This window comes from Peromyscus californicus, unplaced genomic scaffold (genome assembly GCF_007827085.1).
Source record: "Peromyscus californicus insignis strain IS unplaced genomic scaffold, ASM782708v3 Scaffold_12__1_contigs__length_115047231, whole genome shotgun sequence".
Lineage (NCBI taxonomy): Eukaryota > Metazoa > Chordata > Mammalia > Rodentia > Cricetidae > Peromyscus > Peromyscus californicus.
In genome coordinates this window covers 95257863-95282815 of record NW_026294413.1, presented here as the reverse complement: position 1 = coordinate 95282815, position 24953 = coordinate 95257863, and the positions used below count along the sequence as shown (strand labels likewise).

The 24953-nt window shown below is 53.9% G+C and overlaps 1 protein-coding gene across 3 annotated transcripts in view; it reads right to left on the bottom strand.

Moving 5' to 3' along the window:
* The window catches only part of Grid1 (glutamate ionotropic receptor delta type subunit 1), a 727989-nt gene extending 705091 nt beyond the window's left edge, over positions 1-22898 (bottom strand). For all 3 annotated transcript variants that reach the window (XM_052733985.1, XM_052733986.1, XM_052733987.1), the window contains exons 1-2: positions 22671-22898; positions 20287-20442 (exon numbers count right to left, since the gene is read on the bottom strand). In XM_052733985.1, the coding sequence (XP_052589945.1) occupies positions 20287-20442; positions 22671-22749 (235 nt within the window). In that variant the 5' untranslated portion in view covers positions 22750-22898. The remainder of the gene's footprint in view (positions 1-20286; positions 20443-22670) is intronic.
* Between the last annotated feature and the right edge of the window lie 2055 nt (positions 22899-24953).

Below are 24953 nucleotides of genomic sequence, written 5' to 3'. Positions count from 1 at the left end.
CAGCCCCCACTCCCTATGCCCACAAAGGGACCTTAGCTTAGAAGCTTTGGGCTGGAGGCCTCCAGATCTCTGAGCTGCATGCTTTCTCCAAGGAGCCTTGATTTAGAGGGCCAGGTCCTGGAGTCTGCCACGGGGAGTCTCAGCCAGTGAGGCCACAATAGGGTTCAACTTTGGGACACTAATTCTAGGTCCATCATGATATGAAGGAGGCCTTGTCACACGGGGGTCAGTCTGATCTTCTCAACCCTGTTGCTGAGACTCTGGGAAATTCTGTTCTTTCCCCCATAGCACTGATGAAAGCTTTAGCCAACAAGGGCTCTAGACCAAGAAGAGGTGTAAGAAATGAGTGCTGGAGAAGGGGGGTGCTAATCAGTCCCCACACCGGACGCCATGTTCTCCCGAGATGGGGCATACAGGTCCTTACAATGCCACAGCCAGCATAAGAAACCAGATTGGATAAGCAACTCCCAAAGGTCACATGTCACCAGCATTGGTCATCCGTGTGTGCTGCCTCAGTCCGAAGCCAGGGCAAGGAAAAAGATGATGAAAACAGAGGTTGATGCCCATCCTCCTCATCAACAGAGAGAGAGAGAGAGAAGAGGGGGAAGGAGGGAGGGAGGGAGGGAGGGAGGGAGGGAGAGATCTTGCCCACCAGCCATTAGGAGCCTTTTCTGTTGACTTGGTTTGCCTGATTGGGACAGCCTAACTGGGCCTTAGTGGATTCTAGAGAGGGGCCTGCAACCCTCAGGCTGGTCTGTGGTGCAGTAGGCAGGAAGGGTCAGGACATGGGTCTGATCCTCAGCCAGGGCAGACCAGGCTCCCAGGACAGAGGGGAGGGCAGACCTGAGAGAGGCCAAACCCAACCTCCAGGAAGCCTTTGTGGAGCTCCTGCTGCTTCCCTACACAGTGGCAAGTGGTGGGGAGGTGATGCACTCCTCTGCATTTTATAGTGTCCACGGGGTGGGGGGTGGGGGGGGATGCATGGGAAAGCCCCCCGGCAGCCTGCCCAGGAGCCAATCCCATGGCCACTGACAACTGGAAAGTCTGTGAGTCCCATGTGTGTTTGTCCCTCTAGAAAGCATAAATCCTTTAAGAATAAAGATTGGCTTTCCCAAAAATGTCCAGGTTTAGGGCCAAGGCTGCTGTGGGGAAATGAATGAACAAATGAATGAATAAATGAATGAGTGAATGGATGGATGGATGGATGAATGGACAAATTAACTTCCTTGAGTTGTTTGTTGTTTGTTGTTTTTGTTTTTTGAGACAGGGTCTTACTATGTTGCTGACCTGGAACCCACTATGTACATCAGGAGGCTTCAAACCCGCAACAATCCTTCTGCCGTCATCCAGCGGAACTTCCCTTTCTCTTTCCCCACATGAAGGGGAGTAGGATGTGTGTGTATACATATGTGCACACATGTATATGGGCTCAAATGTGGGTGAGTGTGCACATGGGTGCACACACATGTAGAGGCCCAAGGTTGATGTCAGAAATCACCCTCAGTCATTTCTCTACCTATTCACTGAGGCAAGGATTCTCAATCAAACCTAGAGCTCACAGATACGGCTAGTCTTGCTAGCCAGCTTGCTCTGGGTACCCCCATCTCTGCCTCCTGAGGCTGAAATTACAGACATCCATCACGCCCACTGGCATTACCTGCTTTCTGTGGATGCAAACTCTGGTCCTTAGGTTGGGCAGTAGTTCTTAACCACTGAGCCAGCTCCCCGACCCCTGAACTCCCCTCTAGTATTACCACTGAAGGACCAAGGAAGGCCTTCACACAACAGTCTTTGGCCCCGTGGGTGCACCAGACATCACTGAGGCACTCCAAACCACATTCTAAGTTGCTCGGCAAAGTCCAGATCCTCAAGCTGGAGTTTCTTCAGACACTGCCTTCCTTGAACATAACTGAACCTCCCAATACTCAGCTTAAGCTGTGGCTCATCTTCTGTATTTCTATATATAAAATAAATCATCTAACCCAAAAAAAATCTGTATCTACAGTGTATAGAACAAAGGAAGATTTCAAAGCCCATTAACTCACAGAGATAGTATGTTACTGGGAGAATATGGGCTGTATAATTAAAACAATTTAAATCCGATTAGAAAGAGACAGTGGGCTTTACTGCCTGCCGCCATCGCACTAATGGAAAGAAAACCAATATCTCGCAGGTTTTTAAAATTTCTACAAAATTGTGAATTAGAACACACTTTACCCACTGATCCATATTGCTGATAAGATGAGAAGAGACCGTTCTTGAAGTGAAGGCTCTTTACGGAGCTCCGGTGGGTGTGCCCGGCGGCCAAGGCCCTTAAGTGAAAGGCCACACAACCCAAATGTGAGGGCATCCTCTGGAAATCCCAGTCTCAAGGCTACTGATGCCTAGCTCCCGCATCCTCCACTGAGCCACAGAGCCCTGTGTCTGCTGAGGGAAAACTGCCAAGGAACGGAGAAAGACCAAATGGCAGTTGATGGCCCCGACGGGGACAGGGACTTTGCTCTACCGAGATGGAGGAGGCAGAGATGGGGGTACCCAGAACAAAACTGTGCATTTCACTCTGAAATGGGGGGCACATCTGCGGCTGTGATGAAGAAGAAGTGGTAGCCTCATTAGTCACACAGCGACAGAGAGCCAGGGAACGATGCCGTGTAACCAGCCCTACCCTCGGCATCCTGCCTCTCCAGCATGAAAAAAGGCCACTGACTGGTTAGTCCTACCCACTGCCAGCACAGCCAGGAAGCTCCTCAGACAAGGGTCTGGCTGTCCAGGCTGTTCCAGCAGGCTTGCTAGGTGAAGCCTGGATTCTGACCCTTGTCTAACTCCCTGAAGTCAAGGCAGGAGCCTGTTGTACCCACACCTGCCAGGCACAGTTTCTGGTGGCAGGTCCAACCCCTCAGAGACACGTGGATAGGGAATGAATGACTGTGTACTATGTGTATGCAATGGATATTCCCTCAGACTCTCAAAACCCTTCTTCAAAGTAAGACACGGGAATTCCACTTCACAGACTTTGAACTGAGGCTCAAAAATCTAAGGGAACATGCAATGAATCATAGAGCTGCGAGAGGCAGAGGAGGGATTCCGCTCAGCCAAACACTGTCTGGTGTCAAGGGCCACTCATGAGCCTCATACCACCCTCCCCTTCCCACAGGCCTCCATGAGCGTACACCAAACCAAGTCTGTGGGAGGATCAGGTATGAGGCAAGAGCCGGCTGCTCTCTCTGAGGTCCTGACTCCAGCAACGCTACCTGATGCCACGGAGAAACTGAAGCAGAAGGCCCTCCTAGAGCAGCCTCTTTTAGGTCCAGAAGCACTTGGAGGACATGATTTCCACACCCTGAGAAGCCCCTGTCCTGGCGCCCGAAGTTCTCCCATTAGATCTTTCTCCCAGGCCTGACAGAATTCAGGTCTCAAGACTTTGGTGCCCCACATAGATCCACTTGGCTCACTCTGACCTGCTGCTGTGGTGCTGAGCTGCATATAGGTGGATCAGGCAACACCTCACCTCTGTTCACCAAAAACAGCACCAAACTGCTGCCTAAACCTGGAGCATCTGGGAAGAGAATCTCAAGCTGTTGGCCAGCACTAGTGAGCTAGTGAGTACCTTCTCTTTCTTCATTAGATGGACAATCCAAGAGGAGGAGCACCATACATGGCTCCCTGGAGGGCCCCTGTGGCAAAGTACCCCAGTTGCCTATGACCATGATCAGCTCCACCCATGCCTGGCTTTCTCTCCCACCCTGCTCACACTACCACAGAGCATGTGCCACAGACCACCCGAGCCTTTATCTCTGGCTCTGGTGTGGGTGGAGAAAGGCCCCAGGCTGTGACGTCATATGCAATGAAGATTCCCTTGTTGGAAGCCAATACCATCTCCACAGAAGGCATAGTACAGAGACTCTGAAAGCAGCCCAGTAAGACAGACCAGGAGGGTGCCCCTAAGGCAGAAAAGAGACGGAACTGGGGCTAGCGCACCTACTACTGCTAGACAGATAAATCTGTAGCTCTCATCTAGCGCTCAGCCAGGGTAGCCAGTGAGCATTCCTAGAACAGCCTATGGCCTGCTCCTCCCCTCTCTCCATGGGGGACCAGGCAGCTGTAGGCATGGGAGGTGGGAGATAGTCACTAGGGTGTGCACTGGCCCTGCAGAAATCCCGACACCCACCCAGCACTGGAGACCTAACTCAGGGCTTCGCCAGCGCTAAGCATTCCACTGCTGGGCCACATCCCTAGCCCTCTTTACCTTTTGAAACAGTCTCACTAAGTTGTCTAGCTGACCTTGAACTTGGTAGTCCTCATGCCTCAGCCTCCTGAGTAGCTTGGATTACTAGCCCGCTGGCCTCCTTCTCTGGTGGCACATGTCACTCTCTGGACTGGCTTTGCTGCCTATGCCATATCCTTCTCTGTGGCTGTAGTGTACGGTGGCAGAAAGCCAGGAGAACCTGACCCTAGTCACTACTGGACATGGCATGTCCCTGAGAGTGGATTCTGCGGGCTGGAAGCTGCCCTCTCAGCGCCTGGCCTCTTACTGGCCAGAGAGACTTCTTTCTAGACCATGACACCTTCTTTCTGTGTTCATCTGATCTGTTATAGTTAAACACAGTTAACTAGACACATAGTTAGTGGGGGGGAGGCATCCCCACAACAAGGCAGCCTCTTTGGTTCCTGCAGTAGTCCATTGTCCTGGGCTTCTCAGCAGCCCTGGAAGTAATCCCAGGACTAGCCCTGGGCAGTATCCTCGGGATCACAAGGACAAGCAGAGGCAAGATCTAGTCTCTCTGGGCTCCTCTTTATCCCTTGGAATCTGCAGGGAGCTACCAGGTTGGACCCATTCAGGGGAGGAGAACAGAGGTAGGAAAGAGTCACTCAGATGGGGAGGCCAAAGTCAGGGCCAAAAGCAAGGGTTGCAGCTGCAGTATGAAGTGAGAAACGAGGATGTGAGGCCAAGACCCAGCGCCCTGTCCTGAAAATGGATCTGCACCTCACATGGGTTTCAAGGCATAAGGCAGGTCCTAGCATATGGGGTTCCTAAGGGAGCCCATGCAGCAGTGAGCGTTCGGACTGTCTGCTGTTAGAACTGGGATTCAGAGAGGGTAGGTGATCCCACCCATACAGGGCTCTTTGGGATCGGAGCTCTTAGGTGGGTGCCCGTGCCCTATACTTTCCTCCCTGCCCCCACTCCAACCCCACTGCTCAGCTGACTGTGCCCCAAATGACCCTCGCAATGCCTCCCAGCCCACACACTAGCACCATGTCTCTGCTCCCAAGGCCATCTTTATCTGCCCACCTCCAGTGTCCCAGCATCTGTGTTTCCCTAACTGCCAGCCCTGCCTACCCCAAAAGAGGTCTCACGGCAGCCCATCTGGGTCCCCTAGAGTCCACGGAGAAGAGACATCCCGTGGCCAGGGGCATCCCAGGACTCTGCATCTGCTCCCCTTTAACTCGACATGGCCCATGCCCAGTGCCCAGTCAGAGAAATGCCATGCTGCACACCACTTCAGGTGAGGCCACATTGCTGCTCCATGGGCCCACCAGCACCTTTTTCCCTTGGGTGCTCTGCCCAGTTCTGCTGTACCCCCTCTTAATGCTCAGCCCAAGCCTGGCCAGTAAGAAGAGCATTGCACACCTCCAACATGCCAATTGATTTGGAAGGGACTGACTAGTCCCTTGCCGTAAAAACCGCAGTCATAAGCCCCTGAGGAGGTTTATGGTAAATAATCCCCCATAATCCCCTTCCTCCCATGAAGAGAGACCACCCATAAGAGCGCAGCGGGCTGAGCTTAGTAGACATCAGCCTGCAGCAGCCAGGGTGATGCCAAGAAGGAAGCCCATCCAGGGGATATCAGGAGCAAGAGTTGGAAGATGAATACATTTTGAGGCCCTGAATCCAGCCATGCCGGAAGATCACAGTCTCTGGCCTCTTCAGTTGCACAGCCTCTTAAACATCTCTCTTTGCCCAGCCAGGCCGAGGGCTCCTGACCCCTGCAATGCAAGAATGACTGAGGGGATGCTTTCAGATCCCTGTCAGATTGCATGGAATAAAGGGAGGAGCGGGGGGGGGGGGGGGGGGGGGCGGGCAGGCGGTCCTCAGATGGGTTGGTGGGTCGTTCCAAAGAGCACACACATGGAATTTCCTATGGGCCATGAAAGGCCCAGACACTCCACCCAGTTCAGGAAGCCAAGGCTTAGTTACCTGTTCCACAATCCTGAGGGGCCCTCAGCATCATGTCACCAATTAGACTCCCTTGGGAACGGTGTTTCTGGGGCAATGACCCTCCCCAAACTCCATCATCACTAGGTTATGAGCACACCTACAGGTGTTCAGCAAGCTCACCTGGTCCCACAAGTGCACAAATGCATGCGTGCAGGCTCACGTGTGTATGCATTAGAGACAGAGCCACATAGACACAGACAACAGACATGTGGTCCATCTCTGCAGATGCCAGGGCCTAGAGCCCTGTGAATCCTGGGTGTGGAGTTCATGGTCCTGGTGCTCAGGGACATCAAAGGCACTCTGAAGGAGCTGACAGTCACCAAGGGAAATATGATGGAGAGGACAGAGCAGTGGCAACAAGGTAGCTCCAGCCCTGGAGAAGGAGAAGCACTCTCCAATGAAGCCTCCTGAAGAGCAGAAGACACATGGTCCAAGGTCCAGGGTGTGCAGGTGGATCCAGGGGACAGCAAGAAACAAACCAGACACTCACCTGGGGACAGGCCATCTGGCCTTGAATGCCAAGCATAGGCGCCATACTGAAGTGGCGGGAGCCGTAAGGCCTAGTCAGACAAAGACGTCAGGAAGATGTCCGGGAGTATGGGCATGTCCGAGCCAACAGTGTTCCAGAGAAGAGGCCACCCTGCCCCCAGCGCTCCTAGGAACATCCCATGGTGCCCATCAGTGAGTGCCCATCATATCACAGACCTCACTGTCTTCTCTTTAATGGTGCTGATGTCTCGGCTGGAGCTAAGCAGATTATCACACCAGACTGCAGCCCCAGCTGTGCTCAGGCAGCCTTCTCCTGGGGGAGTTTTGATCATGAACCACTCTGACACCTCTAGTCCTGCTCCCCAGTAGGTCCCAGCCCCTGCTCGCCCAGAAGCTGAGAGGAGGGTGGCACCGGTAGCTGACTTTACCTTTGAGTGGGAGCACAGCTCTTCAGCTCCTTGGAGCACCCAGTGGGGGAGGCACTGGTGGGAGCTTGTGGGCAGTGACCCACCATACTCGCAGCTGCCAGGCTGGCTGGACCCAGATATGCAGCTGATCTTCCCTCCCTCAGCCTAAGCTCTGTCTCCTAACCTAAGAGGGATGGACAGAACAGTGCCAGTCACATGTCACATGTAGAGGCTGGAGCTTCTTGGCTTAGGGGACTCCAAAGCCTACCAAAAGGCTGAAGAGGAGAATGAAGTCCAGCTCCTGGCACACAGGCCCACACAGAAGTACCCTCTCTACCTATACATGCTCAATGAAGCATGCCGGGGCCATGAACTTTCTCACCCCAGTCCGTGAGGGTCAGCATCATCTCCATGGTGCTTTGTCCTTTCTGTGGGGCCTCGTGAAGCTCCCAGGTCAGCAATCAGCTGCTGCCAGAGCCGAGAAAGACAAAACCAGCTCCCATATTCTCTCTCCCATCTTGAGATCTGGAAGGAAGGGCCCCTACAAATGGACCTTAGACAGCAGGTGTCCGTGACAGCAAACTTCCAGGATGCATGAGCCACATACCACAGATCCCCAAGGGGTTCTGAGCATCAAGGCAGGACCACAAGCAGAAACTTGCAGAGGCTGTATGTAGTGAGGACATGTCTGTGTGACCCGTCGTCACCCACGCAGGGACCTTTACTGAGCACCCAACCAGGAATCTTGGAATACTTAGCACTAAATGAGACAGGCAGTTCTCCAATACTCTTTACAACTAAATGAATAACTTAAGTCAGGGAGACAAGCATGCCAAGGAGAAAAAGAAGGCTTGACGGAGAACCCCCCATCCCCATACCTAGAGGCCCACACTTGAAGAGCTAAGAGGAGACTTTTCAGGGAGATAAGAGTTGAGGCATAGCTCAAGTGAGGTGTCCATCATTCTAGAGGCCTTTTATGTTATAAACAGTGTGTGCAAAGAGCCTGGGGTAGATGCATGCTTGACCTGTTGGAGGGACAGAAAAAGGTCAGTGTGACCACAGTCAAGAGTTAATGACAAGGGAGAAAGTCGCAAAGTCAGCCTTGGCCAGGGTATTTAGGGCTTGCTGGCCCCAGTAAGGGGTCTGTATTTTATTCTTATGACAATGAGAAACCGTTGAAAGGTTTCTGCGGGAGAGGTGATCAGATTGGCTTTTCAGATAGTCTGGCTGCTGCATGGGCCCTGGGCTAGAGGCTAGGACAGAGAGAGTGAGCACTGAAGACATGCCCGCAGGAATCCAGGCTAGGGCTGGAGAGATGGGATGAAAACAGGAGAGCAGGACAAACACAGGGGCTGGGGAGAGGCTCGGCAGAAGAAGGCGCTAAGCAGGGAAGAGCAGAGCAGGCTGTGTCAGGCCGGTGGTTCCAAGCCTTTGCTCTCTGGGCAATGCCCTGTGCTGCCTGCAGTTGTCCTGAGATACTCGCTGCACATAAAGCTCTGGGCATGACATGCAAATAGACACCTCCACCCTTCAACAGCACAGACCAGGAGCCTGTGATGGAGCAAGTGCCACCCAGCTCTCTTAGTTACTTTTCTACTGCTATGATAAAACATCATGACCAAGGCAACTCAGAAAAGAAAGCATTTAATTTGGAGCTCATAGTTCCATGACCCATCATGGCAGGGAGCATGGCAGCAGGCTGGGAGGCATGGTGCTGAAGCTGTAGCTGAGAGCTTATATTTTGATTCAAAATCAGGAGGCAGAGAGAACTAAGTAGGAACGGTGGGAGCTTTTGAAACCACAAGGCCCATCTATCCTGGATAACACACCTCCTCCATTAAGACCACACCTCCTAATCCTTCCCAAACAGTTCCACCAACTAGGAACCAAGTATTCAAACATATGAGCCTATGGGGGCCATTCCCTTTCAAACCACTTCACTAGTCCACTGCCCACCATATCCTTTTCCATGGTAAGATTTTTGGATAGGCTCCAAGTGCTATTTGGAAATGTCCATGAGGCTCTGCAATGAAGGAAAAGTGATTAAGTCCCAGGCCTTGCAGACTTGCACCCTGTGATTCTATGGAATACACATGCAACCATAAAGGGACAGAAGCAGCCCCCAGACTCTGCTGGGTGCAACATCACTTGGTTCCTGGTGTGTTTCGAACTCGTACTGGTGCAACCCTGTAACCTGCAGTGTTCTGGTCAGTGACCCAGTGTCAAACCACGGCGGCAGGGCCTGGACACAGCTTGCAGAGCATTCCCATTCCCTTGGCCAATGAAGGCAACAGAGGGTCCCTGGAGGGTTAGCTTGAAGTTGGGAAGGAGAACCTATGCTCTGGAAGGCAAGAGTGAGGTTGATCAAGGTTGAAACTAACTGGGCCCTAAAGCAGTCAGTGTACAATCCACTCTTAGAGCTAAGTTAGCAACTGCAAACACCCCAGATGGGGGTGTCCAGTGCGTCTCCCCTCCTTAAGAGGTCCCAGGGCCTGAAAACTAGAGACTCAACCACAGCCCCAGCAGGAGGAGACAACAGGAACCAGCACCCATTCAGGCTTCATCAATGTCAATTCAGTGTCCAAAAAGCTAGGGGTCATCCCATCCCTCTGCAGTGGTCAGGTGACATCAGGAGGACAATAACCATGGCTGGTCTTTCCTTGGTAACAGAAATAGACCAGTTCTCCATGGCCAATCATTCATTTGGTTCTTAAGACAACCCATTAACAAAGGTACCGTTATCCCCCATTTCATACACAAAAGCTGAGGCTCAGCAAGTTTAAGTCCTCTGACAAGGCACATCAGGACTACTGGGTGCTAAGAGGGACATTGACAAATAGTATGTTAGCAAAAGATTTGCGGGTAATACTAAAGGGCCAGGGTCTGAGCCAGAAAACCTGCAAGGATCATAGTAACGGCCTTTAGACATTCAAAGGCCGTGGCCAAAAGACAACCTCAGCATAAACTTGGGTCAGAAATGTGTGTCACCCATCCCTGAGGGACACAGATCATCCACTCCAAAGACGTTCTGCACCAAATGTCTCGATTGAGAGACTCAGGCACCAAGGCCCTGGGAGGGCAGAGATGACTGTGGCTGCTGTCACAACATGCCACAGACTGCATGTCTTAAGCAGCACAAATGTTTCCTCACAACTCTGGAGGCTCAAAGCGTAAGGTCGTGCCAGCATAATGTGTTCTGAGAGGGCCCTTTTCCTGGCTGGTCGATAGCCACCTCTCACCAGATCCTTACAAAGGACAAAGAGAGACTCTCGACTCTAGTGCCTCTTCTTGCAAGGCACCGTGAGACATACCCAACCCAGAGCCCAGATCCAGTCTCAGAGCGGGGCTCAGAGCCCAGAGAGGCCCCAGCATACAGCCTTTTCCAGCCAGCCAGAAGAAAGTGTGCGACCCCCAGGCCAGTAAAATCCTGAGGGTCACCCTCTGCAATGAGCAGGAGGCCACCACAGGAAGCTGAGAGCTGGAGTCGGGCCAGAGAGAGGGAGCCCTGTTCCCAGATGCTGAGGTGAGGCCCAGAGAGGAAAGTGACCTTTACAAGACCAGCCAGCCGACTGGTCCGAGTTGGTATCTCAGGCTTTCACTGTGGTGACAGGACACCTGGCAGAAACCAGCTGAGGGAAGAAGTATTTTCTTTGGTTCATTGTTTCAGATTTTCAGTCCCCAGTCACGTGGCTCTGTTTCTCCTGGAGCTGTGCATGGTAAGGTGGAGCATGCTGGAAGGTACTGTGTGGAAGAGCTAAGTGGCTCATCCCGAGGCAGGCAGGAGGCAGAGAAAGAGAGCTGGGACAAAATATGCATCCGCAATGACCCATCTCCTCCCACTAAGTCCCATCTCCTACTTCGCACCATCTCCCACGGACACCAGGCTACTGTGGCTCCGTCTGCACTTAGGATCCCAGCTCTCAGGATTCATTCACTTCCCAAAAGACCACACACTGACAACCAAGCACCACGTATGAGTCTGGGGGTGGGGGGTGTTCAGATACAAGGCTTTTTTTTTTTTTTTTTAACATTCAAGATTCAGACCCAGACCTACCTCCAAAGGCCAAACAGACCTGTATCTGCCTATAGTCAGCTCCTATGGGGGCTGGGACAGCCAGGCCCATACCAGCCACTCTGCACTCTGAGTGAATACGGCTACAGTAAGATTAAAATATCAAGCAATGATAGGCCACCAGTGCCCAGAGCCCAGGCCTGCACAGATGGCTCCGAACTGCCTCCATATGAGCCATGGTGTCTGCACTGACCTCCTTCCCTATTCTCCTGGGACACCCCACAAGACTCAGCCACCAGATATGGGGCAGGGGCTGCGGCCCACAAGGACAGTACAGGGTAAGGCCTAGAGCTGATCTGGGGACCACGACAACACTTTCTCTACCCAGCATCTGCCCAGTGTCTGCCCCAGCCTAGGCCTTCAGTACATTTCCTAACCACCCCATACCTGGCCTCGGCATCATCACCCCATTGGCCGTGTGGAAAGCTGAGAGAAACAGCCAGAGTCACAGCTGAGCGTGGATGGCAGCCTCAGTCCACCTGAAGGAGCGCTCCCTGGCAGCTCCCAGGCTACTGTCTATTCTTGGACGGAGTACAAGAGCCAGGCAGGGCACAGCTGTGAGCAGGTGCAGGGCAGGTAGAGCTGCCTCTGCAGGTGCTGGCTGCCTCGGTGGGCTCTGGCAAAGACAATGTGAGGGCAGCCAACAGGAAAGGCAGAACTGGCCGTGGCCAGTGTCCTTGATGTAGCTGAGGACGTGAGGGCCAGCGGGGGATCATCGCAGGCTTCACTCCCTAAGGAACCGGCCCCACCCACAACCCACAAACATGAGAAAAGGCTTGTTGATCACTCCCAGCCACCAGCCTGTGCTTCTGGACACAGGGAAAGTGTCCTGAAGGTCTTTCCACCGCCTATGAAATGAGAAACTGTTTAGAGATGGAAGAGGGAGACCCCGAGAACGGGACACTGACAAGCTGTCGGAGAGGCCGGCACCCCCAGAGAAAAGGCTGCCACCAGCCAGCAGTAGGTTATTGTTAATTGTCAACTTGACAGAATCTGGAATCACTAGGGAGACGGGCCTCTGGGCATGATGGTGAGGGTTGATTCGATTCTGTTAATTGATGTAGGGAAAGCCTTTTTAGTTGTGGGCGGGACTTGTGCTATGCGAGTGAGTGAGTGAGCGAGCCGAGCACCAGCAAGCATGCATGGGCTGCTCTCTCCTGTCAGCAGAGCCCGCGACCAGCTCCCTCAAGCTCCCGCCCCTGCGGCCTCCCCACCACGATGGACTGTCAACTGGGAGCCAGAACAGCCCTTTGCCCCATAAGGTGATTATGTCACTATTACATCACAGCAACAGGGAAAGAAGGGACAGGCCCGAGGGCAGAGGCTGTAGGAAGTCCAGAGCAGGCCTGGAACAGGATCGTTTTTTGTTTTATCTTTTTTTTTTTTTTCTTTTTTCGAGACAGGGTTTCTCTGTGTAGCTTTGGAGCCCTTCCTGGAACTCACTCTGTAGACCAGGCTGGACTTGAACTCACAGAGATCCGCCTGGCTCTGCCTCCCGAGTGCTGGGATTAAAGGCGTGCACCACCATGGCCGGGCTTGTTTTATCTTATTGTTATATAAAACTCTGCAGTTATTATATTCATATACCTTGAGAAGTGATTAAATATAGCTAATCGCACAATGCATCACCGAAAAATGTTTGCATTAGAACATTTAGCCTTTCGCGAGAACACAATGGAAAACCACTAACAATACACCCCACCCTGTACAGCAGATCTCTTGAGCTTACTCCTCTTAGTCAACTCTAATTATATCTCTTTACACCAGCATCTCCCCATCTCCTCCAACTACCCCAGCCTCTCACGGGCACGGCCCTGGGTAGGAAACTCAAAAGAAGTCACATCCAAGTACTGGATTAAACTGGACTAGAAACATTTTAGAAGCAATGTAGACCCAACATTTCTGTTTGTTTGTTTTCGAGACAGGGTTTCTCTGTGTAGCTTTGCGTCTTTCCTGGAACTCACTCTGTAGACCAGGCTGGCCTCGAACTCACAGAGATCTGCCTGCCTCTGCCTCCCGAGTGCTGGGATCAAAGGCGTGTGCCACCACCGCCCGGCCCAGACACAACATTTTAACTTTTGAGCCAACACTATTTTCTAGAGGACTGGGTTAGCCAGCCTTGTGACGGTTACGAAAGCCTGACATAAAGAGTTTATAAGGAGCAGGGTTTACTAGGGTCTGCAGTTGGCACTGGCGCTTTCAGGGCTAGGGTGAGGCAGAGAGGGCATCACGGTAGGATCACAGGGTGAAGCTCCGCGGCTCACCTCCTGGCCGTGAAGTGAAAGAGAGAGAAAGAAGGGAGGACCCAGCTCTCTCCTTGGGAGCACACTGTCAAGCACTGAAGATATGCCACTCGATCCCCCACTTCTTACAGGTTCCACCCGCCCCCAGAAGCACCCACTGGGCACGTGGGGGACATTCCACGCACAAACCGTTAACAGGAGAATGACTGAGAGGGAAGACGACAGTGTGGAAGGAACAAAGTCTGGGTCCTGACCTGGTAGCTACAAGATCTGCAACTGTCTCTCCACCCTGCCTGCAGGCTGTGGCTGCGAGGACTGAGGGACAGCCATAAAGGCCTCCAAGAGAATCCAGGAGCGATGGCCCCAGTGTCATTGTGGGAGTTGGAGGATGTCCGAACAGTGCGGACTCAGCAGTTCAGAGACACAGCGTGGAGAGCCTCACTAGACTGTGGCCTCCTACTACACACGTGGCATAAGACACCCTCAGGTGAGCTGTCAGGTAAGCTCCACATGCCGCTCTGGAGAGCAGAGCGGGGAAAGGTAGAAACTATGAGAGTCTAACCCCAAACAGGAGGAGATGGATGGGGCGCGCACACAGGGGTATGGACTCACATTTACGCATTTAGATAGGTGTGTTCACAGGAATGCTGGCATGTATGTGTGTGCACATCCAGTGACATGATCCCAGTGATCAGTGGAGAAGAACCCCAAAGCCTGAGAGGAATCCAGGGAGGGGATGACACAGTTCCTGGTGCCTAGCCAGACTCTAGCAAGAAACCTTGTACACCTGCCATCTTCCCACACATCTTCGGGGTTGAGGCATCCCTGGCAATGGTGCTGAGGGGCCAGGAAGAGCATCGCTCTCTCTAGCCCAGGGCACCAAAGCAAGACTGACCACAGCGAGGGCTTTAAGGGCACACCTGGGGAAGCTGGGAACTGGAGGGTGAGCCTCTGGGAAAGAGACTCCCTGGGTAGGAAAGGAGGCTGGGACTTACAGTTTCCTCCGTGCACTTCCTTATGCACAAGCAACTTCCAGGCCCAGAAGAGGCGCCATCTGCCATCCCAGAGCACAGGTGACTCTGTAGAGGCCCCACAGGCCCACACGGTGACACCTGTAGAACACTCCTGTGGCATGAAAACCCAGCCAGGCATCCCAAGCTAGTCAAGCCAGCCTGGATGAGACTAGGGACACAGCAAGAGAGCAGGAAGCAGAAACCTCATGAAACGGAAAGAGAGCCCAGAGTGACATGCTCTGGCTGCAGCAGGCACACAGAGGCTGCACAACAGTGGCCCACACAGACCTCCGTGTCCTAGTCACCAGAACTGCGACCAAGCTGGCTACACGGCACAGGAGAATACAGACCACTGATAGAGAGACCTTTTCAAATCAGCTAACCTTAAAACAGGAATGCCACCCTTGATTACCCCTGGAAGAGAGAGACAGGGTCAGATGGCACTACATGAAAAGGACCTGGCTCACTGCTGGGAGTTCTGGAGAAGAATCTTGGGGCCCAGAGCCGAGGAAGAAGCAGCACTGGGAAAGTGGGTAAGGACACAAATCTGTCCCGGGGTAACCGTAAGGTACCATCCATGCCGACACCTGGGCCTCAACCCAGTGAGTCCACGTCCGGCTCGGGACCTGCAGAGTTATCAAATGACAAGTGTGCACTGCTTTAACCAACTAAACATGAGGTAGAAAGTGTCTGTATTCCAGGAGAAAACGAACACAGCTGAGTGACGCGATGGTGGCAGTGGACCTAGACATGCCTTCTTGATGGCGTGAATGTCACACTCACTCAGAGCCCCTGGCAATGTCCTCGGTATCCTGAAGAAGATGCCCTCAAGGGATGCCAGGATGTGGCCTCAGTGAACCCTTTAATTCTGAGCAGAAGTAAAGGGGGAAGCAGTGGTCGGGGACGAGGGCCCTCTAGCAGAACCCACAACCAGTGTGGCAAAGTGAGCGTCAGGGTGCCCCCTGGGAAGGAGAGGGGGTGAGTCTGCCAGACCTTCAGAAGTGGCTATCTACAAGCTTCCTGTATCTTTTTAATCACACTTCATCATTCTGCCAACAATCAACTAGACTTAGGAAATTTTAGCTTTTTTGGGTTTAGCTTTTTTTTTTTTTTTTTTAATGTGGTATTGAGCACGGGGCTCAGGGCCTCCTCACACAGGTGACCACTCTGCCATACCACCACTCTTGACTTTGTCTCCCCCACCACCAGCACCTCTTCTCTCTTGAAACAAGGTCTCGTGTAGCCCAGGCTGGCATTAAACTCACTTCGTAGCTGAGGAGAAGCTTAGCCTTCTGCTCCTCCTCCCCTACCTCCCAAGTGCTCGAATGGCAGGTGTGCACCACCACACCGGGTTTGTGTGGTGCTGAGGGTCAAACCCGGGGCTCTGCACCTGTGAGAAAAGCGCTCTATCAACTGTCTGCATCTCCAGTCCTTTAACCTTGTCTTTTTCTTGCGCTTCCGGTGGCTAAAAAACAGCATCTCGGGTACTTTCCCTTCCTCTGCCTCTCCCTTAAACCGTTATCCTCCCTTGATGTGACAGATACATCTACAGCCGATCCACTAACTCGCATCTTCTACTCACAGCAAAAGATAATTCTGTAAAAGGAGACTCACGTGCAGCCAGTTCTTTTATGCATTTACATAATCTTCCGCTTGAGCAAGCGCTGAAAAACAGTTGACTTTTTCAACAAATTAGTATCTTTTCTCATATTTGTCTTGTAGAGCATGTTAGTGCAAACTTCAACCATCCGAGATGCAACATTTTAGAGCCTTAACTGTCCCATGCTATTGTTTATTCATTTCAGACCCTCAAAAAGCACATATCCGACATACTATCCTAAAAGACAGTGTTTGTAAGGAGTTTGTAAGACTATTCCGAGGAAATCATAGGTATAAATCTTAGAGCCAGCACATCCATCCAAATCATAGGTATAAATCTTAGAGCCAGCACATCCATCCAAGGAGAGTTTCTTGTTTTCTTCAGAAATATTTAAGGATGCATATCTCCACATAAATGATTCCATTTCTTTTTTTTTTAAAAAAAAAGTGTATATCGGAAAACACATGCAGGCACTAGAAGTAATGTTTACAATTAGTTCATGGAGGTTTCATGAAAAAGTCAATAATATGGAGCACGAAACAGATGAGAGCCCCCTCTTCCTTTATAAATACAAAGGGAGAAAAAGACAGAAGGAAATAATGCCGTGGGGCTCGGGAGGGTTTCACTCTGCTTCTTGTTCTCCACACCTTCCACGTTTTATATAAGAAGCATGCACTGGCCTCTTTCTTTTTTACATTTTAAAAGTAACCCATGTTCCTTGTAGCCATGCATTCCTTTTATAACTGGGGGGTGATAAAAGCTGAAAATGAAAAGGTCATTTAGGGTCCTCTCTCAAGGAATTCACCAGCTTAAGAAATTATGTAGCTGAAAATACCAATAGCCTTAAGAGACACTGAGGAAAAGTCATAGCTGGGTCAGAGCATAGGGAGGGAATTAGTGTTTACTGAACACCAACCTCAGGCCTTATGCAGGCAATTTATACAGGTCTCATCTCATTTAATCCTCCCAATAATCCCAGGAGGCAGCTACTACAATTATTCCCTTTTAACAGATCCAGAAAGAGGAGCTCGGCACAGAGCCAAGCCTCCCTGAGGTCATGCAATGAGTGAGGCAGGCCCTCGTCTCTGGGCTCCAGCAACCAGGCCCCCATCCCTGGGTCATGGTGTTGCCCCTCAAGTTTAAACAAGGTAGCATCTCTCTAACCCCAGAGCCCTTGGGACACACTGGACACTTGTCCTCTCTGTGATAAAGACTGAGTCCCAGTATGCCCTTGCTCTCCACTCCCCCAAATAATACCCTCTGCAGTAAGTGTCCAAGCTCAGGAGAAAAGGCTGGGATTAGCTACCCAGCAAGAGCCAGCCTCTGGGCAGACAAGTACCCCATAGAACAAGCAAGAAAGGAGACCCAATGAGCTGAATACTTGTTCCACACGCATTAGGCCAAGGGGAGGAGGCAGCTAAGCAATGCTCAGCTTTTCCCAAGGCCTCCATTGATAGCTCCTCCCTTTCCTTGTAGGCACCCAGGAGCTATGCAAGGCCACAGGATAGATAACAAGGTAGATGTCAGTCCATGCCACTCCCAAGGTTGAAAGTTGCATGCCAGCTTTAACCAGCAACAGCACCTGTCCAGTGTTCCTATGCCTAAAAACCACTGATCCTCATCATCTCACTCCCTCATTCCAGATGTACAGAAACACTCCCATACCCTTCTGAGACTTTCAACCTGCTATCCTTGGAGATAGAGATATTTTTCCAGTTACACAAAGCAAGTAACAACCAATTTAAAAAAAAAAAAAGTCTGAACCAGTGAAAGGCCCTGGCTGGAGCCTTTACTGCCAGGACAAAGTTGCATTTGGGGCTTGAAGGTCAAATGGCATATAGCTACGCTTAGTTTGTTCTTTAAATTGTTCCATTGGTTGACAAGTTCAAAACCAAACATGAAAGCCAAGTATGGTGATGGAGTAAGGCTCACCTACTGTCCCAGCATTCAGAAGGGACTGACTTAGAAAAGAGGAAAGCCTGAGCTACGGAGCAAAACCCTGCCTCAAACTATGAAATATAGATATTCTACACTGAAGAGCAGATTCAGGGCTTTGCTTTAAAAGATAGATACATGTACAATACTAGGACTTTTCCCGCCAACACAGCACAAATCAGTTGAAGCTGTGTGACAGCTGCTCCTGTGAACAAAGATGACCTCTCCAGGGACAGTTCATCCATGTGTGTGCATCCTGCCTCGGGTTATGACCCTATGTAAGATCAGCACCTTCTGTCCCTGGAGTACGGCTGGTGGAGATGGCTGTGCTCCATTCCGGGGCACAATGAATGAGCACAGGATGCCTCACACTCTGGAGAGAGTCGTCAGAAGCAACCACCATAGAGACACTCCAATCTGCTATGGGCCGGTGGCAGAGGCCCCAAGGAACCATGAAGCCAGCACACAAAAGAAGTTTGGGGTCAGAGGGCATCTGGAGACAGACGGTGGGATGAGGCCACACAAGAAGGACAGGGACACCCCCATGCCTCTATTTCAAAGGACATAAGCTAACAGACGACATCTGCAATACTGGAAGCAGCCTCTCTCACTATTTTCTGTGTGTGAATATTTTGCCTGCACATATGTAAGTACGTCACATTTGTGCAGGAACCAGCAGAGGCCAGAAGGGGGTGTCAGACACCTCTGGGACTGAAGTTACAGGCAGTTGTGAGCCACTATATAAGTGTTAGGAATCAAGCCAGGCTCCTCTTCAAGAGTGGGAAGTGTTCTTGACCACTGAACCACATCACCAGCCCCAGCAGCACCAGCCACCAACACCAGCACAAATCAGCACTTGGGACTGGAGGCCTGGACAATTAAAACATCCTTCATCCTCCAAGGCTTACAGTTGGGCAGTCCCAAGGGCTGACCACCTCTCCATCCTTTGCTGTACCTAAAACCAGGAGGCTGGCCAAAACTGCATGAAGACCCCAGCAGTAGCTACAGACTGCGTCCATCACTGACTCACCTCATCCTTCAAGGTACCAGGAAACCGGCGGGCAGTGTGTAGCCCCACGGGGACAGGGAGACCCTAGGCCCAGCAAGCCCAAGCAGAGACTGACAGCAGAGCTCTCAGTCCCCTCCTCCCTGCTGGAAGCCCCACCAGTTCTGGGAAGAAGTCCCTACATGCTGTGCTTCCAGCTGTACCCTTGTGGCACTTCAGGGCTCTGGCACCACAGTGGAGCCCTGCTTGTGGTAAACAAGACAACGAGGAAAGGGAAAGAGCATGGTTGAGCAGACGGCAGGTCCTTGACCAGGAATCAACAACAGGAGAGAAGGGGCCCTTGAAGAGCAGCCAGCCGAGTAGGAATGGAGGGAATACACAGGGAGAGAAAAGGCTGTCCCCAATGCATCCGAAGACGACAGACACCTGCCAACGCTGAAAGCAGCAGTTTCCACTATTGTATGCGTTGTGTGTGCTTTGCCTGCACTCTATAAGTACACTCCACGAGTGCAGGTGCCAGGGGAAGCCAGCAAAGGGCGATGGCCTCACTGGCTGCCCACCTGTTGCCCCTGCCTCGGAGTCCCAGCGAGACAGCTGCAGGGAAATACTGCTGCACCGGCCGGCTAAGATTTTCCTGCCATTAGAGCTAGTCCAGCTCCTCTCTTTTCCTGAGCAAACAGCGCCCACCTCCGGCCCAGGCGACAACGCCTCCTAGGCCCGCAGCGCTGGCCCCGGCAAAGAAACCGGCTGCTCCACACACAGTGGAGCAAAGAAGAGAGAAGCCAGGCTGAGGACCCGCGGGGCAGACGCAACGAGGCGCCACAGGGTGTGCAGCCGCGCCAGCCAGGCTGTGTGACAGCCAGGGCTTATAGGACGAGCTCCGTGAGCCAAGCTCCTGTGGGCTGCAGGCCACGAGAAGCTTCTGGGGAGGTGCACGCGACAACGGCACGAAGACACACCCACCCACAAACACGCGAGAAACAAAGACAACCCTGAGCTCCACGCCTGCTCAGCGGCGGCAGCGTGGAGCACACACGCGCATCCACCCAGCGGGAAAGAAGCCGCACATTCCTGCGAGGAGACCTGACTGCAGTGCATAGAGACTTTTCGCTTGCCCTGACAGTACGGAGTCGCCCTACCTTGCTAAGCCTGGGAGGAAACGCCACCACCACCCCTGGCATAGAAGCAGGCTGACCAGGAGACTCTGTACAACCGACTGGGTAGCAACCCTGCCTGGACCCATTGCTACGCAGCCTCACTGGCTGCAGCCCAGTGACTCATGCATGGGCTTAGTGGCCACTCACCTTCCTGCACCGCCTGGAACGGGTTATTGGCCTCGATGACCTTGATGGAGTAAGTGATCTTCTCACTCTGCAGGATGTCATCATTGAGGCTCAGGTCCGATACAGCCAACTGGAACACCCTGTCGTCCTTGGCTGCGTTCTCCTCAAAGATGGCACCTGAGAGAGAAGAGGAGTCAAGACCAGGCCTGGAGAGGAACCCTTCCCACTTTACTTCCAGCCTGGGGTCAGGGCACTGCCCGGACCTCTAGGTACCAAGTGGTAGGAGGACTGAGCTAGGATTTTGTTTTTGTTTATAATGCTTTTTTGAGACAGGTTCTCCTTCTGTAGCCATAGCCGGACTTGAATTCATGGTGATCCTCCTGCCTCAGCCTTCCCAGGTAGTGAGATTACAGGCATGAGCCACCAGTCTTAGTTCAGGATTCTGTTTTGATTGGGTAGTTTAAAGATCTCCCAACATAACCCAAACAGGATATGCTCCCCTCCCCCACATCACACAAGTGCACGCAGTTGACATGAGTTACACATGCTTATCCTTCATGCTACCACCAGGTCACATGGGCTTCCATAACCAAAGCATCACGTGTCCCAGCCATGCCCCATACAGAAGATGTGGCAAGCTGAGGTGCCTCCCACTCAAATAAATGCACCTGACATGGTCCCATAAATCCCATCCCAGGAGCCAAGTGAATTCTCCAAGAGGACAATGTCCTCCAGCCCAATCCCAGGATGGAGTGATGACTCCTTTTTCCTTTACATTCCATGCTGAATGCAGAAGTGAGAAGATGGTCCACAGTTGGCTCTCCCTGCACAAGGGTTTTTTCTTTAGGCATAAGGCATTGATAGCCAGCATCTGAATGGTCAAGATGCTGCATGGCCTCATGCCTCTGCTCTTGTCTCTCACTTCCTCTTCCTGTATGTATGGAGGGGTGGGGCTGTATCCTAAACCCCTAAACATTCTGATCTAGCAGTACTGAGAGTCCCAGAAGAAACCACTCAACGGTCCTTCTAGAAGCAAGGACAGCTCCTCCAGAGCTCCGGCCGACCTGACGCTTTCACTGACCCTGTACTTACAGCGGAGATCAGTTGGACTGCTGCTTTAGGGTCCCCACCCCCAGCCCCCTTGCCAAGCGCCAAGGGTCGCCAAGGTCCTATTGCTTGGCCTTGTAATTGCCCTGGAGCTGAGGAGAGCTGGGTAAAAGGGCTCAGCTCCCGGATTCTTCACTACACTGGAGCCGCAATGCTGACCGGGAGACCCACGCCGGCTCCTGGGCGGGAAGCAGGTTTGGATCCTGGCCCCGGCCCCGGAGGGGAGCGCTGCAGCCCTTGGAGTAGGGACTCGGTGCCTCACCACCCTTTCCTCTTTCTGCCCCGCGGGTAACATCAACCACATTTTCTCACTCCTCCCAACCCCCAGTTTGTCCCTGTTCGCTGGTCTTTCCCAACTTCCGGAAAGGCTACTGCGGAGGGGCTCCCCCAAAGCGGCAGCTGACAGCCCCCCCTCCAACCGGGCCCAACTTCTCGAGATCCCAATCATTCTGCTCCTAACTCCACGATCGCTACCCCTCCTCTGATCGCCCCTTCCTTTGCTCTTCATCTCCTTCCTCTCCATCCATCTCTTCCTGCTCAGCACCCCCCACCCCACGGCCCACGCTCCTTCCCTCCACCCCTACCACCCAGACTGTACGCTGGCCCCAAGACTTAGATCAGGCAGAAACTCTGGAACTGTCCAGGATTGGGCTGCAGTTGCCACAACCAGATACACACACACCCCCACACCGAGAGCTACACAGACACACACCGGGGAAACAGGCAAGCACTGTGTCCACTCTAACAGGCTGGCAGAACGCGGTAGTCGCACTAACACACGCTCAGATGGCCCCACACACCCCAACGCCCTCTCACACTGACACCAACACTGTGCCAGGTGCACACACACTGGCACGCTGACAGCACCCATCCACAGTCACACATGGTTCCGCTTTGGCCTCTTTGATCTTGCCCTGCCAACTTAGCTAGCCCCCTGCTCTGTCCGCCCCTGGCCCCAGTGCTCAGGCTGTGCCGAAGGGCCCAGCCTGCCGATGGCCCCGCCAGGGACACACATCTCTGACAAGCGTCTATCCCCAGGTTCCCTGCAGCCGCGGCCCTAAGTGTCGGCAGAGGCCGCGGGGCCCCGCGCACTGGCAGGAGCCCCGGGGAGCAGCGAGGTGCCCGCAGGAGCGCCGAGCGGCGGGAGCCCAGCTCCTCCGCGGGGCGGCGCGGGCCTTCGGGGGACCACTGCCTGCCGAGCCCCTCGGCCCGGGGAACCGACAAGTTTGGACGCCGCGCATCACCGTCTCTACTGGGGGCCCCCGCCCAGCCTCGGCCCGTCCGCCCTCCGAGCTCACCGATGTGGATGATGGAGTCGGCCCGCACCGTAACGCACTGGCATATCCAGGGAAGAAGCCACAGCGTCAGCGCTTCCATGTCCCCCGGGCGCGCGGCTCATCCGCCCGGGCCCGGGGCGAGGCCGAGGGCAGCGCGGAGCGGGGAGGCGCGGGTCCCGGTGCAGTCCCGGGCCGCTCCCCGGGAGAGCCGAGCCCGCCCGTGCGTCTTCCCCCGTGCTCCCGCCCCTGCGCCCTGCGCCCGCCCCAGCCCAGCCCAGCCCAGTGCTCTCGGGCTCCCGCGCCGGCTCTGGTTGCGGTTGCGGCGGCGCTCGCAGCCCAAGCCCAGGCCGGCGCGGCGGGGGCGGCCCGCGGCTGTGGCGGCGGCGCTTCCAGCGACTCGAGCGGCTCTGGGGGCGGCAGAGGCAGAGGCAGAGGCGGCGGCGGCGGCCCGGCCCGAGCGGCGGCTCCGGGCTGGCTGTGTGTCTGAGCCTTAGCAAGGAGCGAACTGCGGAGGACGCCCCCTCCCCTCCCCCTCCCCCTCGGCGGCGCTCCCCCTCCCCTCCCGCCCGCCTCCCTCCCCTCCGCCCTCCTCTCCACCACGTGACTGCGGAGCCTTAGCCTCGCCGTGCGCCGCTCGCCCGCTCGGTGCTTGGAGGGGGCGCCCGGTGCTCCGCGCTCCCGGCCAGGGGATGCTCCGAGGCCGGCACCGCGGTGGAGACCTGGCCTGTCTGCGGCGAGCAGAGGCTTGGCCGTGCGGGCCTGGTCTCAGGGTTCGCCGGAGAAACGAAGGAGGCACGGTCACTAATTGCCCTCGGGGAGGTGGGGGGTCTCGGAGCTCGCTGGCGATGGGGGACTTCAGCCGAGAGTCTGCAGTGGCCGGAACGAACAAGCGCTTTCGGAACTGGACCCGCGATTTGGGCAACCTGCAGATAGACCACAAGGCTTGGGGCACTGAGCCAGGCACCAGGATGCTAGCGGGCGGGCGGCGGGCTCGAACCCTAGCTGTCCGTGCAGACTCTTCGGCGGACATCCATCCCCCGCCCCCGGGGCGGTGCACTGCGCCGGGAGTCGGGCAGGAGACTCGGACTCTGAAGCCCAATTCATGGCCGGAAACCGGCGCAGCCGTGACCGCGGCGCCTGGACGTGAGGAGCCTTCCAAGCGGACGGCGCTCTCAGACAGCCACCCTGCACGAAGCTTTCTAGGGCGAGCCCGGGCGGAGAGCCCGCTCCCAGCCGCGGGAGCAAAGCCGGACTCCCGCTGCCTCCGGGTCCCCTGCCTCTGGGCGGACCACCACCACCGTATAAAGGGTGAAGCTGCTGAGGGATCGAGCCAGGGAGGGGGAGGCAATCTGGGCTCACAACCCTATCCCCAGGTCCTAGTTGGACTGGGCTCCATTTAACACACCCAAGATTTCAGGGAGACAGTTGAGCCCTCCGGAATTCTGATTCCCTCGGAAACTTGAGTCCAGCCGAGCCTGGCAGAACTGGGAGCCAGGATAAGCGCTGGGTTCGAGGGACCAAGATAGACTCAGCTGCCGCCTTGTCTAGAGCTCCCAGCACCGTGGGAAAGATAGACACCTACACAGGCCACAAAAAGATGTGGAGAGGGCTGTAGAGGAGCTCCGGGCCTGGGCCCTGACCTAGCTTGAACGTAAAGGCAGCTGTGGCTTCCGGGAGGCGATGACAGTTCGAAAGGCTACCAAGGGAGGAGAAGCTTGCAGGCGTTCAGTGCTGCTAGTGAGCCAAAACAGGAAGAGAAGAAAGGATTGTGTGGGGAGCGTGCATTTGTGTGAGTGTCAAGCTGCCAGCCACCGAGTTGTCACTGGCAAGTTCTGCTTTAAAAGGGTTGGCCAGGATGCTGTTCAGAACGACCAGGAGGGGCCTGGAAGCTGGTAGGCAATACCTCAGCTGAACAGAGGGGATATGGGACTGCAGGAACATCAAGGAACAACACCGTTCTGTGATGAGGGGGCCTGGTGGGCAAGAAGAGAGAAATGACCACAGCTGCAGGTGGGAGGCTGGGCTGCAGGGCCAAGTGTGATTCCACACAACTCACAACAAGCCTTAGGACCCTGGAGTGGGGAAATGCCCATCCAGCTGATGCAAAATCCTCTTGTCTCCAATTTTTAGTCCTGCGAAGTTCCAGCATTCCCTGGCTGAAAAGTTGTAGGGAAGTGGCAAGTAAAGTCTCATCAGCTTCAGTATTTAGACGTTTGGTTCGTATGGGGACTGACTCCATAGTGGTAAGTGTGGTGTGGCCACTCCTTTGAGTCTCCAGTCAAAGGTCAAGAGCCACCAGGTCAG